Below are 16,533 nucleotides of genomic sequence, written 5' to 3'. Positions count from 1 at the left end.
CAATGCCTTGACCGGTCATGTCTTTTAGACATGACCGATCAAGACATTACTTGGTCGTGCCCCTTTGCTAATCGCAGTGATAACAAACGGTGTATGTTTAACAACCGATACCAATCGGTGTATGTTTATCTTAACAACTGATACCAATCGGTGTATGCTTAACTTCACAGCCTGATACCAATCGGTGCGTATTTACCTTGCCACCTAATATTAATCGGTGCATACATAACCCGATATCAATTGGTGCAAGCTTATATTGACACCCGATACTAATCGGTGTTTGGTTGATCCGATAATCATTTGTTTACTATTAAATATGTTAACCGATATAAATCGGATTGCATTGGTTAGCCCAATTTAATAATTGGTGAACACAAATAATGTAACCGATATTAAATCGGGATTCTATGCTATAGGATGATTATTGATAGTTAAGCATTTAATCGAACTAAGTAGATTGATCATATACGAATGAAGAATGGTTATCAAATGAAGGATTAATAGCTTGAAGTTTTTCATCATAATTATCGATAGGATAAATGATTGAATGAGAGACTTCATTTATCTCTCAGTCAATCTTTTATCTTACCGAAGCTATCATGCATTAACAAATCAGCTACACAACTTTCCCACAGGCTGGCAAGAAAAGATTTCTCTGATACCATTGAAATGTCATTGGGCTGTTGTGTGCTGTGATCAAGGATTTTATAACTGATTGGTGTTATAATTGGTAAGTTACTCAAATAAATTTACAAAATCATAACCAAAATGGACACCATTCACTCACTCAAATGACAATTATAAATCATCTATTGTCAAAGATGAAATTACATGTGCATACTAGTGCCCATAACAATTCAGAACTCACAAAATCATTATAAATCTGATACAGCCGCTGTTAGAGGCAATTATGGTTTGGCTGCAAATGTTAATAAGCTGTCCCAAGCACTGTTAATGACATGGAAACGTATTCAGTCCTCAATTTACCAGTTAAAATCATACCTAGTTTGAACTCCCCTTTTGGTTGGCATTGGTAAATGAAATTTAACTGTTATTGTGACTAAAAATAGGGCTGTTGCACCTCTTTTACTAGTTCGCCTTATGATCTCCAAGGGATTTTTAAGCTAAAACTGATTCGCTAATTCCTCAAAAAGGGAAATCTCCTACAATGATGTTAGGGTATGCCGGCAGCAGGGTTTAAACATCCAAATACCTTCAAAAAAATTCCAAAATCCTTCAAAATGGTGTGCACAAGGCCTTCTCTAAGTCTGATGTTACAGCATGCTGGCAGCAGGATCAAATCATCTAAAACACCTCCTTCATTGCCTTTTGATCTTCCACAATGATAGGAGCCAAATCTGATGCATGATCTAAGCAGATATCTCCCAATGTTGACGTGTATAGCTATGGGACTCTCCTTAAGGGAGACGACTTCATCCAAATAAGCAATTAGCCTTCGGCTTTGCTTATTTGCATCTAGCGATTATTTTCTATATACATTCATTTGTATGAGCCGACTCTATTAACAAGAGTGATTCATTTGTTATCACAAATATAAATATTATTAAGGGAGCCGACTGGATATATCTCCACCACCCTAATGCAGAGTCATTTTGGTTCGAAGTGTGCCGACCCTTGATGGAGAGGCACCTTTGATAGGGTATAAAGGGAGATATGTTCTCCTCTCCTTGGATCGAATATACACAACAGATTGTAGAAAGACAACAGCAGTTCGCTCATTCACAGCGGATCATATAACTTCTACATCAGTCTGATCATCTACAGCGATCCACATATACAGCAGTCTGCACGTCTAGAGCAGATCTACAGCAGATCATATTAGACCGATTCATATTCATTTAGCTTCAAGGAGTGAAGCCATTTATCTTGTAAAGACATCTTGCTATTTGACACATATAATAAAAGATCTAGTTGCTGGGTTTTTCCCCTCATGTTGGAGGGTTTTCCCAGGGTATATGCTGTGCAAATTTGATTGAATTGTCTTATATCTGCATACTATTAATCTGATCATAAAAAGAACACCCAAGGGCACTCCTTTCCTAAAATCAACTAACTCTAGTTAACGCATTTGGAATTTCTTGGGGTGGAAATGCTCAAAAAGAGGCCCGGGGTTTCATCCTCACATCTAAAAATCAAGGATCAAGGATTTTTTTTCCTTGATATGACTTGTTAATCTCAAAGAACTAAAAATTTCATCCAATTTGCATCCATTCAAATGATCCCCTGACTTGTCTTTATACCTGATTTGAATAGCTTGCATGGCCCAATTTAAACCCCATTTTAAAAAACTTGAAATAGGGCTGTTGCACCTCTTTTAATAGTTCGCCTTATAATCTCCATGGGATTTTTAGGCTAAAACTGATTCGCTAATTCCTCAAGAAAGGAAATCTCCTACAATGATGTTAGGGTATGCCGACAGCAGGGTTTAAACATCCAAATACCTTCAACCTACTTCCAAAATCCTTCACAATGGTGTGCACCAGGCCTTCTCTAAGTCTGATGTTACAGTATGCTGGCAGCAGGATCAAATCATCTAAATCACCTCCTAAACTGCCTTTTGATCTTCCATAATGATAGGAGCCAAGTCTGATGCATGATCTAAGCAGATCTCTCCCAATGGCACTCCTTTCCTAAAATCAACTAACTCTAGTTAACACATCTGGAATTTCTTGGGGTGGAAATGCTCAAAAAGAGGCCCATGGTTTCATCCTCACATCTAAAAATCAAGGATCAAGGATTTTTTTTCCTTGATATGACTTGTTAATCTCAAAGAACTAAAACTTTCATCCAATTTGCATCCATTAAAATGATCCCCTGACTTGTCTTTATACCTGATTTGGATAGCTCGCATGGCCCAATTTGAACGTCATTTTTAAAAACTTGAACTTTAGCATTATTTAAATTTATATTTTTTTTGCTCTGTATTTTATTTTATATTTTTTTATTATATATATTTGTATTATATTTTATTAATGTTCAAAAGCACTATTTTTAAATAATGATAAAAACAAGATTAGTGGCAAGAAAAAGGGACATGATAGGAGCATACTCTCCATGAGTGCTAATCCAACTTCTTTACAAATGGAGAATCAATCTAGCAAAAGCCACAACAAAAATCCCAAAGGAATAAGAAGAATAATCCCTAATGAGAAAAGAAATCTCAAAAGCCAAAAGGAAATATTCTTTCTAAAGAAGACTTCGATGGAGAGGAGTTCTTGTATGTTGTAGAGGCACCCACACCTCTTGCAACACCATTCGCATGGCCCACAAACACATGACAAGTGAAAAAGATCAGTTCATCAACTTCAACTAATTGAACTTCAAATGGACAACTCTAATAGGGAGATGATATTGCTTATTAAGTCCAGTGCATTGGTGACATTTCACTACCACTCATAACCCACAAATGTTGACTTACTAAGATTCTTTTTGTTCCAAGGCTCGCTTAAAAAAAAAGAACCTCTTGTCAGCAAGTCAATTACTTGAGAATAACTTGAAAATTGAGTTTGGTCAACAAGATGGTACGAAGCTCTGTAATATGTTGAATAATCTATTATTCATTATGTTGATTACTTTATAAATCCTTGAATCAATTTTAATCTCTTTATTTGCCTTCTACATGTGCCATAACGACCAATGCCAATTGTAGTGGTTTGTTATTTAAGTTGAATTCCTTTTTTGGAGTAGGTTGTGGTCTCAAAGCTTAGTTCAAGCTCAAATAAATAGGCAAGAATTTTTGAGCTTATAGCCTATCTTTTCCATTTCCTTGAGATTATTGATTTTTTAAATTAGTTTTTCTTGCTCGGTTAATATGCACATATTGCAAACATAATATATTTGCTTCCATATAAATTTTACAGGGGAGAAAAAAAAAATTACACAACTTGTGTAGGTTAGATTTATTTAAAATTGCAAAAACTAAAATTTTTTATAGCTAACTCCTCCAAATTTACATTTTAATTTCTCTTTTATAGTGCAAATTAATTTGGAGTTTAAAAAAATAAAATAAAGAGCGGATTCAGATCTAGATCCTATAGATGCCAATTGCAGAGTACCCAGTACCAAGTCCAAGGGCAGTGGTGGAAGCATCAGTTTAAGTCCAAGCTTTCATGCCAGGCTCCCCCCAGCCCCCCTAACCTTCTGGTTTTAGGAGCGAGAAAACTACTGATCCTGTTCCCAGGGCTGTTTCTATCAGAACCGCCCACTACTTTATTATTTATCCACTAGCTTTTAATGGAAGGGAACCGAAGGAATCAATCGCTGCAGGAGAAAGCCATCCATTAGAGATGTGTTAACAAAAAGCACCAGGGGTGGGCCCATGCCAACATTTGCTTTCCATTGTAATCCACTGTTTTAATTCATATTCTAAAATGTATACAGAGTCAAGAAACATGTTTAATTTTGATATAGTTAATCATAATACATTTTAGTTTCCAATTCCATCTGTGACTTTTGTTGCTGTATTTGCAAATAAGATCATTATTATTAGATACTGCATTCAAAGCAATGTCTTCATCAAGCAGCATTCCATTTCCAATTTGTACAAGAACTTGCAAGTGAATTCCATCATATAAAGAATTCGGTGATTATTTGCAGATAGAATTATGCTTGAATCTTATCCTTAAAGTTTTCTTTTATGTTTGCTGAAATTCAGTAATTATCATTCTTTTAAATAGATTAAAATGTATAGAGTCAAGAAACATGTTTAATTTTGATATAGTTAATCATAATACATTTTAGTTTCCAATTCCATCTGTGACTTCTGTTGCTGTATTTGCAAATAAGATCATTATTATTAGATACTGCATTCAAAGCAATGTCTTCATCAAGCAGCATTCCATTTCCAATTTGTACAAGAACTTGCAAGTGAATTCCATCATATAAAGAATTCGGTGATTATTTGCAGATAGAATTATGCTTGAATCTTATCCTTAAAGTTTTCTTTTATGTTTGCTGAAATTCAGTAATTATCATTCTTTTAAATAGATTAAATTGGATTCAATTGTCAATAAAATTCCAAAATGAACCAAATTTAACATACAATCCCTTTGCACCATGCAATTGATTAGTATATTTGTAATTGAAAAAAATTATTATTTGGCGCAGTATTTTTATTTTCAAAATTATCAATTTTCTCAATGCAGATTGTATTTTAATGGTCAGTGATAGGAGGCTTCTTGTTTTCCAGTGTTTATGTTGCTTATTGAAGAAGCTGCACTTCTAATCACCCTATTTCACATGCATGAAGCTGTCATTGAATTTGCAGTCTGTGTACAATGTGCATACAAATGATATGCACAAACTGCAAATATATGAGTAACTACCTAAATTAAAATGACAGCATGGATACACCATGTTTTAAAAATTGAAGCATACTTATTTATGTTTGCACAGTCATATTGCATACCTCAAACAAATAAGAATTTGAAGATATTGTCTAATACTTTGGCTACCAACCTGGCAACGCATGTGCGTGTGTTGAGCCCCAATATACTCCTTCACCAGTCTGCCACTTCCTACTTCCCAAAGCTTTACTGTAGAGTCCTTCCCACAAGAAAGTACATATCTGACCATCCAAAAATGTAACCATAGGATATTATGTTATGCATAACTGAAATAGGATTATGCAAATGAGGCCAAATGAGAATTCACATTTCACTTAGCATTGAAGTTGCATCTTTTCAGACATTTTAATTTTCTTTGAACTTGAAAACAGAAGCTGATTGTAGAAGGGAATAAAACACAAACAAAATACAAACGACATACAAATATAGCTATTGTGCAGTTTCTTATTCAAGTGTGGCATGTCCTGAACCTAAAGAAAATACAAATAGTAAATTGTAAATACTTAAGTCAGATTAGCCAAACAAACCTCAAAACCAACAATGAAATAACCTGAGTTTTTACTATTTGTCTGGTGACGTCTAGAAACTCAGCATTTTGACATCAGAGAAAGTAAACCCAAAATGGGCATTTAGCATCATTTTCTCTAAGTTCAAAATCAGATATTCACAAATGTGAACAGGTGCTGAAAATACAACGGCCAAGAAATTTAAAGAATAATGATTATATTATATTTTCATAATGTAGTAACCCTCTCTGATATTTTTTTGCAAATTTCAGTTTTTTTCATTTGTATTTTTTTGCAGTATTGAAAAAACAATATAACAGCAAATAACAACGTACAGCTCTGACCCAACTGAAGTAGAGGCTAAAATCCACAAATAATAATAATGAAATATATTTTTTTATTATATAATGCAGCTACCAGAAAATACCTTGAATATTTAAATAATATTAAAAGTAGATGTGATAAAAGCCACTTGCAAGATTAAAGATATTTGCTAAGCTTGAGTTTGGCTGTACAGCCACTCAAGCGAATAATATCAGCAACATAAAGATGCAAATCCCCTTTTTTTTATTAGTATCGAAGCAATAACTATCGTTTATATGGCAGCCTCATCGAGCATTAGCCTTTGGGAACCTGCATCCCTACTCAAGGAAATATGGTGACCCAAAGAGGAATATATGGTGTACCGCATATCCTTGAATAAAATGTATAGCTTTTAAAAGAAAGATGTGGCAGCTCCTTCCTTAATTCAAATGTAAATGCTTCCTTTGAAAATGTTACAGGCCCTCTTCAAAAGTTCAGCAGCCACCAATCAGTGATATAATGACTATCAAATGAATCACCCACCATATACAATATTATATTATTAGGCTTTGGGGATGTATGACTAAACTTTGGCAAATAAAAATGGTTCGAATATGTTCAATACAGAATAGCCAACAATATAATAGCTGAAAGTGGTATGGCTGGCTAGGAAATGGAATAGCCACAATAAATAAAGATTTGCCACTTAAGTAACAAGGAAAATATAATATTCCGAAAGCACTCAACCTGAAATGTATATTAAAATAAAACCTTCATACACACTAAAATCCCGTCCACAGATTGAAACTGAAATATTAAAAACTTTCAGCACACAAGTGACTCGTGAATGGAACCATGTCAACTGGAAAAAGTTAAGGGTTTTTCTCCTCCAATGTGGAGATGGGCAAAATGTTCAATCTCTATAGGGTTTGTGTCATGCCCCTAAATCAGATCGCAATCCCTGTTAGTAGCAAGCCAAAGGAGTAGCAAGCCAAAGGAATAATAACAGAAAGGGCTGACTAAATATGAAGATGATTAAAATCACACTACTTTGTACTAGGGCCGACTTTGTATATATATATATATATCCTCAAGGCTGACTCCCCTTTGAATAATAACAAAGAACATGTATTTAAGAGGTAGATAGGTGCGATTACCTCCAGGCAGCAATCTCATTATTTAATAAGGAGCAGCGGTAGAGTTTAGAGGGAGAAGCAGCGATTAACAAGGCAAAGATCAATATAATTCCCAAGGCAGCAATTAAGGCATCAATTATTATTAACAAAAGACAAGGATTAATAAGTGTTAACAAAGTTATGTCCTTTTAAAGGAACGTTTCAGAAGGGTCTCTCTCTCTCTCTCTCTCTCTCTCTCTCTCTCTCTCTCTCTCTCACATAGGGACATAAAGATATAAATGGGTCAGACCTGTTTGGGGAAGAGCAGACAGAAATTAGGTTCTGAAATAGGCAGATTGATCTGATGAAATAAGATCAGATGTTGATATAGATACATATTACTATTGTCCAGAAAATTGTCTTATTAACAAGACTTCACAATTTTCTATAATCATGAAGCCCGATTTAAGGGATTAACCTTCGTCAATACTCTTTCCTTTGCTGCGAACCAAAAGACTCCACAATCAGCAATCTTTAGTCCTTAACCAATTCTTAAGCACATCAGTCACGATGCTAATGAAGGGACATGCAGTTAGTCTTGAGGAGATAGCGGATAATGGAGAAGACAACACTCTTAAGAAAAGGTAAGTATTGTGAATCATTCATTGTCTTCCCTTGGAGACTATATAGATGAAAATCCATTTAGTGGAAGACATTGATCAAGGACAAATCTGATATAAGTGAAATCAGATTCAGGCATACAGCCATTGGGTATTACACCAGTGATTTGGTATGAAATTTAAGTAGTTTGTGCAATCAATCTTTCTATATGCATTGATTATAATAAGGTCAATACTTATATTATATTTCTACATATGTACATGTATTTATCCCATAATCAAACAAGTATAAAGTTGGAGGAAATAAGCTAGGGAGATGAGGTTTTTTGGCTCCCCCAAACTAAGTAGACCACCCCAAGCAATGGAACTAGTCATAGTTGGGCGTTCCTGCTGCTTGTGAGTTGAGAGGCAAATAGATTACCCCAAGGGATGGAACTAGTCATAATTGGGCATTCTTGCCACTTGTGGGCCAAGAGGTGAATAGATTACCCCAAGGGATGGAATTGGTCATAGTTGGACGTTCTTGCTGCTTGTGGAATAAGAGGCGAGTTGCCATGATCGGATGTTGCACACTCTCAAGCTTAGTTGGGCTGGACAGTTTACTAGCACCCTTTTGAGTTTTCCTACCGAACTAAACAATGATTGGTTATAGGATAGTTAGCTAGTTATAATGCTTATCATAACTTGTTCACTAATCTATTTATTTGTTCATTATCTCTTGAATTATTAATGATTAAATGAATTTACTTTACTATGTTATTGTTAAAGGATAAATTATATTGTTCAAATTGTCAATTTGGGAAAAAATTAATCTATCCCAATTTGGGGACACTACAGTTTAATAACAATAACAATGGATGCCCTTTTCCCTTTGAATCTCTTCATTTATATTCTCCATTTTAAATTTCAATTTATCTTTTCCAACTTAAAAACACATCTCCAAAGGTATTTGAAAACACTTTTTAATCAAGTATTTCATTAGGCCCACACTAAAAGAATAATGATAATGATATTTAAGTCGTCCCTTTACAAAATTATAAAATAGAGTCATTAGACCACTTAAAATATTCTTATTAATGCATTTCCCTAACTTTATCCTTAGCTTATGGGAAATAAGAATAAGCGTTGGTCACCTAGATAAATTAAACCAGAAAAGGGGCCATGACACAAAAAAACACCATATCCTCAATAAAAACCAATATTACAATAATTAGACTTGGCTCATATTTTGCAAGTTGATTTTTGACCTAAACTTGAACTCAATGCTCAGACTCGGCAAAGACTCTGCAAATTGAAAAATTCATGAAATATAGAGATTTTTTAAATTTTATAACTTCTATTATCCACTCTTCAATAAATAAGCTTTAATGACACAATAAACTAATCAAATGGAAGCTACTTTAATCACATACACAAGTATATATCGATCACAAATGTACAAAAGCAGATTTTAGTAAAACAAAATTTTTATGTATATAGATATTGTCAAGTGTTTTAGGCTACATTACCCAGGGACACGTCCTTGGGTTTTTTCAGGTGTCCCCGTCCCGACGACGTCCCTATAAATTCTGCATATTGATAGTGAATTTTGACAATGAATTCTATAAGCAATTTCACTTTGACTCTCAATTTAACACAAATTTGGCCTAAGAATTCATCTAGTTCTTATATGTTAAGGTTCTCTAACGTATATGTACATGCTTTATCCATTTTTTCATATGAATATTTTAAATTTCCCTATATATTTTAATTTTCCCTATTTTTCTATAGTCTTCCCATTTGCTGCCCCCTAGCCGTCCCCAAAATTGGCAACAAAAATCCCTATCCCGGAAACGTGTCCCCACGTCCCCTATTGTCCACGTCTTGAAACTCGGGGTAACGTAGGTTTTAAGTGTACAAATCTCATGAATTATGACATCTATGACATAAATAAACAAAAAAAAACAATATGGAATCATGAAATAAGGTAGAAAGGAGTTTGTATCCCTCATCCTAGCATTGCTAGCTCTATGTGGAGTCATGCACTTATATCTCAAACAAGTCTACAAATATTGTTATAGCCTTAAGAGCATTACTTAAGATGGGGTTTGACTTAGCAAATTAGAAGTATAAATATAATTTAATTAAAAAAATGTTGAAAGAACAAAAAAATAATTCTTTTCCATCCAACATGGCCCAATTTTTTTATTTTTTTTTAAAATTAGAGTAGGGATTTTGGGGTAGAGTCCCCAACAAGGTAAAGAAGCAATGCCCCTTTTGGGTGTTTGGTGGCAATGCCCTTCACAGGGTCTAAGGCATGAACCTAAGGCACTCCCTCTCGCAGTATAAAGTGAGATCGATTGACAAGGGCCCCGCCACTAAGCACAAATTAAAGCCTTTGTGACCACAAAGACCTTCATAACACATGCCATTATTCATAATTTGATCACTTTTAGCTATCCTTAAAAGTCCTCCAAACCCTTCAAAAAATGCTTGGCTTTCATGCTTTTATGTTTAACTATTTTTAATTTTTCATTCTTTTTTAATTTTTCCTAATTTTCATATATTTTACATTATATTTTGTCATTATGTATTAATTAGCAATCTATTTAGAGCATCTCGTTGAATTTTTTGTAGTAACCATATATCGGTCAGTTTTATTTATAATCACATTGTTGCATAACAGTCATCATTTACAAAGTTTGACATCAGTTGAGGTGGTTGTTAGCTACCAATCCATTTATATCAGATTTTGGCATTTTATCTCTACTATTTTGTAATTGATTTTGGAGTTGTCTGAAATCAATATATAGTAGTTTTAGTATAATTTGCAGCATTGGTACATCCTTTAGTAAAAAAGTATCAAGTGCCAGAAATATTTAAATAATGAGATAAATCACATTTGGGAGCAATAAGGTTTGTTTAAACTATGAAGTGATTCTAATTTGTAACTTTCGGAAAGTTCATGGGAAGGATATAAAAGAGGGCTAAGGGGATCTCTTGAGATCAGAGTTACCCGAGGATGCGTCCTCGACCTGAAAAACCCCCGTCCCCGTCCCGGAGACTTGGGGATGGCCAGGGGATGTTTCCCCCCGTCCCCAAATTGCCCTGTATTTTGAGGGGACGTCCCCGAAACAGGGGGACGCCTACCCTAGCTCTGGGGGATGTCAGTACGTCCCGGGGACGGCTGGGGACGGCTGGGACGTACCCAATCCGTCCCGGGGATGGCCAGACGTCCCCCATATCTAAGGCCCTTAAAAAATATTAAAAAAGTTGTATTTTCAATTTTTTATTTAAATTTTCTAATATAGGCCCCTTATTAATTCTAATTGTTATTAAAAATAAAAAAAATTAAAAGATACCCCCGTTGAAAAATATGGGGGGAAACTACGTCGATAGAAGTAGGGAAAATTTAACCTCCGAGTCTATTGATATGCATATTGACAATGTGAATGAATTGAAATTCTAATTTATGAATGCATAATTGCATATTGTCTATTGAGTATTAACAATGTTGTATGTTCAAAATTTACATTCTAAAATGTTTTCAACTTTTCATAGTATCATACACATGCTATATCCATGTATTATTGTTTTCATATGAATATAATGTATGAATGCATGCTTTATCCATGTTTTCATATGAACATTTAGAATTTTGAAATTTTCCTATATATTTTAAATTTCTCCTATATTTTATATAGCCATCCCCCGCCGTCCCCAAATTTGGCAAAAAAATTTGTCGTCCCGGAAATGCGTCCCGCCGTCCCCTGCCGTCCTGTTGACGTGGATGAAATCGCATTGCCGCAAACTCCATACGGCCAACGCAGAATAGAATAGCCGACTGATTATCCTACTCTCTCTTGAGATAAGGAAGTCTCTAATGCTGTTTTCTAAGTTTGATCAAAGGAGACTACCTCAAGGTTTCTTTTGTCAGGTCTTGACTGCGGGATCTCTCAGTGGCTTGATGTGTTTATGCTGGAAACACAAGGGGGACTTACGTTTAACTGGCAACAAGCTAGTCTGCTGTGATTCTCGAATTATGCAATAAAGAGCAAAAGGAAAGGTTTAGGAGATCTAAAACTAACAACACAGGTATGCGGGTAGACAGATTCAACATAACCAATTCCTGCTTGGCCAGAATGGAGTTTGCAGCAATGCGATTTCGTCCACGTCAACAGAATTGGCGCTAGAAGGAGGGCCGACCGCAGTAAATGCATGATTGTTTGAACTGCCAAAATCAAGATAATCATATCCGTAAAGAGTTATCCAAGACTTTTGTCCCTCCTTTGCGCACGCAACAGAATTGGCGCTAGAAGGAGGGCCTATGATGAATGTCTAAACAACTAAATTCGCATCATATAAGCCTGCATTTTCAAAGAGTAACTTTATAGCTGTTACCCTTCGCACGCAACAAAATTGGGGAGGGCGCCTTAATAGTTCCTTGCAGCAAGTTGAGTCTAATCGACCTTTTAAATGCTATATTTGGGATATGCAAGATCCCTGTTAAACCCAAAAAAAAGGCCAAAAAATCAGAAAACCAGAAAACACCAAAAATATTTCTGGGTCAGTATGTTGAGCCAGTCGCTTCATGAGGGCTGTTTGCAGTCCGAAATTTTTCAAATCCAGCAAGGGCTGAGTTTGCAGCTATATCCCAGGCAGCTGTCCGAATTTGCATCTTCGGCTCACTGCAGAATTCATGACACCACAGGGCACGATGAACTGAATTGCTTGACATTTTTGTCAAGGGTCGAGCTCGCATTACAGGGGCAGATATTCTTTTGGGATGTCCCCAAACCAGAGGCAATTGTACAGCCGGATATCCCCAGTCCTCCGTCCAGCATCGAAGAATTTACAAGGTTCAAGAATTTGATTGAGAATCAGTTTGGCCTCGAAGAGGAGTTATGCTTGGAGGACGTGTTGTCACCTTGGTGGTGCAGAATTCACCGCGCCCCACATTCAGAGTTCACCTGCTCGCTATGCATAGAAGCAATCAGTCAAGTCAAAGCCCAATTTGGACTACCGGAAGAACCAGAGGAGAGCATCACCAGCATAGTGTGGAGTGCCTACCTTGCTGCAGACGAGTATAGACGAATGCAAAATCCATGCAGCGCCGCACTCCCCGATGATGAAAGGATGGAGTTTCCAATTGCTAAGCAAGATGAATCGGTCAATCAGACCAAGGCAGCAAATGAATTTGTTATCCCTGCAACTGACGAGCACAGTGTGCAAGAGGACGATCAAGGGAGCTTTGTGGATCAGCCACAGGTTGAAGAGCAATTTGCAGCAGCCCCACAAATGGATGATGCAATCCAAGAGTCCGTCGAGGATGTTTTTGAGGGCCAATTAATTGAACAATCCCTGCTGTTTGAAGGCGTGCTGGCAGAGGTGCCTAAGGCTGCATTGTTCACACGATATGAAGATGCACCAGCAGACGATGCACCCCTCTTTCCTGAGTTCGAGTTCGGTTTTGAGATCAACTATCAGCCTGCGCCACCCAATGAAAAATCAGATGCTGATTTACATACACCAGACGCTATCGAGATGTTGCACCACCAATGGCAACCTCCTGATACAGCTGCTGAAACCTTCCCGTCGTACAACGCACCGTGCAAAACTCTGCATGACTCGGAAACCTGCCAGGTTGTTTCTTTCCCTCTTGCTGTTAATTCTGAAAATTTTGCGTTTAATTTTGAATATTCTGGAAAAACAACTTGTAAATGGATTAACCACGGACCTAATGAACTCCCTCAGCTAATAATTTTGCCCGATGTCCCTCAATTGATGATTTTGAAAAGATGTGCATCGTATTGAGGATATCTGGGTAGATCTCCGTACAGAAATGGAGGTTCTCAAGATGGACTATTGCAGGATTACTGTTGAGTTGGTTATTGATCTGAACCTGGTGGACATTCCACAAGGAATGACTGATGATGGGAATGTGCTCGATCCAGAGTATGTCTCGCAAAGGGTTGAGTAAGCCCCACTTCCTTTAATCCAATGGTCACATAAAGAATTCACAACCATTCTTGAAAGATTTCAGCCTATCTTGGCTAACACCAACACTTAGCTCAGAGGTAATGGTGTTAGACTCATCAAGATCAAGGTTGGAAAAGAAGATGACTCTACGGGGCCTCTTGGACGTAAGTCTGAGATTCAGATTGACAACAAAGAAGGTGCATCATCTTCAGGCACTAGGATCAAATTGCGGGTTAGTCGGGCAATAGTGCTTCCTCCTGAGGGGGCGACAGTTCGTGGGAAAGAAAAGTCCCGGCTTCACGTTCATGTGATCGATCCTAATAATCCAAAAGAAGGACAACAATCAGATGATGCTCCTAAATCACTAGCTTCAGACTCACCTCATGAGATTCCCTCCTCAGTTTCCATGGAGCTGCCTCTATCTCCTCCCGACATAATAGTGGAGTCTCCTCAGAATATCGTTCCTATTTCAGCAGTTGGCCACTTCTTGATCATAAACAAGAGAGTTTGCTGGAAATTCCCGAGGATACTCCTGCATGTATCCATTTGTCAGAGATTGATACCTATACTTCTGGCTTTGAAGAATTTATGAGGCAATCTTCATGTCCTTTGGTTACTGAGCAAACCATGGTCGCCATCCAAACAGATACTCCTCCCAAGGTGACCACGGCTATTCAAACAAAAACTGCTTCTCCTTTGCCTTCAGCAGCTACTAGAGGAGAACTAGTTGTTTTACCTCCATGGCTTCGTTCCTTTACCCCAAAGAGGAAGAAGCAGGAAATCTCTCTTGATGTCTTTGATTATCAACAACTAAAGCAGTCTAGGCCCAAGGTTGCTAAAAAAGCCAAGACAATCTCAAGAGTAACTATTGACAGCAACAAGATGAAAGTGGCAGAAATTGTTGAGCCCCTTGCGAATAAGCCACATGAGGAAATGCAAGCTAATGATTACAGGGTTACAAGGATAGAATTGGGTAAACAAACGCATGAAGTGGTCAAACATGATGCCCAACAATCCGTAGCCTCACTTGTGCAGCGGTATGATGAACTTCTAGCAAAGAAAGACAAGCTAGAAGAGGAGAATAGGCAACTTGTTGCAGCTCTTCATAAAATTACATAACCTGCTGGTGAAGGGAGTAATCCTACAAGTTCTTCCAGTTCACAAGAATCAATTCGAGGAGTTGAAAGAGCTGCTCAAAAAGTACAAGCGTTGGATTCTTGGGTGGATCAATTTCATGATTTGTGTGCTCAAGTGTTGAAAGACATTTTCCAAATGATGTCTAAGTTGGAGACCATTGAAGAAAAATTGAATCATACCTCCGAGACTTTCAAACAGAATTTGGAAAGGGTTGAAGGTAGTTTGACAATTTGGCGCACAATGCCCCAACAACAATTGAGTGTTCTCCAGGAGCATGTGATTATTCCTTCCAGGGTCATGTACTTGGAATTTGAAGAACTTCTAAAGAATAAAGCCCTTGTTCTCAAATCCCTCATTGAGGAGATTGATGATGCAATGAGATTGCGAGTTGAAGTATTCCAAGATGTTGTTTCCCACTGTGAGAAGGCCTTTCGCAATATCATGAGTCAGAATGGAGAGTTGATACCAGAAGAAGTGCTTGCAGATTTACAAATGAAGATTCATAATGAGTGGAGGAGCGAACAATTTTCAGCTGCCTCAATTCAGGTTTTGATGAAACATCAAATCTTTTTGCATGAAATCTAGTCCACTTTGGAGAAGAACGACTCTATGCTTCTTCGATGCCATGACACCATTGTGAAGACCATGGTTGTTGCCAAGAACACTCACGAACCGAATCTTGCTAAGCTACGAATGATCATCCAGAAGTCCGAAGGATTCATGTCTTCGCATGTTGCAGCTTAAGTATTTTTCAACAATTAGTTGTAGTTTTCCAGAATTGTAATTTGTTAAGGAATTAGATCAGAGATAGAGAAGATAACAGACTTACTATATATTAACAAGGATGGACTTTAACATAAATTACTGCAATGAATATTGTTCTCCTCGATTTATACCTAAGTATAAATCTGTAACATTAATCCTTTATTTAATGTCGACAGTTTCTGGGTTATTTGATTGCCATGGTGATTGATCAACATGTCGATACTGTCGATATTCTTTGGATATGTATAGGGAGACGAAGAGCCATGCCCACGTAGGGGCATGACTTCTACGTGGCTTTATGCCACGTAGAGTCACGATCCTACGGGGACATGATCGTCCGTCTCCCACACATTGCATCGGTTGACTTTAACTAATGCAACCCAATAGTTATCGAGATTATATCGATCATGCCATTTAATATCTATGTTTTATTAAATATGCACATCTTTATATATATCAATGTATATATATATTGATTTTATTCAATCCGATGGAAGCTATACACTTAACACTCCCTCTTAGCAAAAGAGGATTGAATTTCATAATTGAGTTTTAAGGAGCAACATTCTAGATACATAGATTTATTTGACATGCTCATTCATTCAGAATATTTACTAATTAAATACTTCATATCTCAGAGAGATAGATTATCTGATATCCAACACTCTGGGACAACAACTGTTTGAAGTCTTATCAGATTACTACCTTGATTCTAGTGACAATTATAACATGTTATTATCATAGGTGAACCAATTTTAGTATC

The 16,533-nt window shown here is 36.8% G+C and overlaps 1 protein-coding gene across 2 annotated transcripts in view; it reads right to left on the bottom strand.

Annotated features, from left to right (window-relative positions):
* The window catches only part of LOC131029739 (cleavage stimulation factor subunit 50), a 190,871-nt gene that overhangs the window by 25,604 nt on the left and 148,734 nt on the right, over window positions 1-16,533 (bottom strand). For both annotated transcript variants that reach the window (XM_057960378.2, XM_057960379.2), the window contains exon 12: window positions 5,479-5,587. In XM_057960378.2, the coding sequence (XP_057816361.1) occupies window positions 5,479-5,587 (109 nt within the window). The remainder of the gene's footprint in view (window positions 1-5,478; window positions 5,588-16,533) is intronic.

This window comes from Cryptomeria japonica, chromosome 9 (assembly GCF_030272615.1).
Source record: "Cryptomeria japonica chromosome 9, Sugi_1.0, whole genome shotgun sequence".
NCBI lineage: Eukaryota > Viridiplantae > Streptophyta > Pinopsida > Cupressales > Cupressaceae > Cryptomeria > Cryptomeria japonica.
This window is presented reverse-complemented; position numbering and strand designations above follow the sequence as displayed.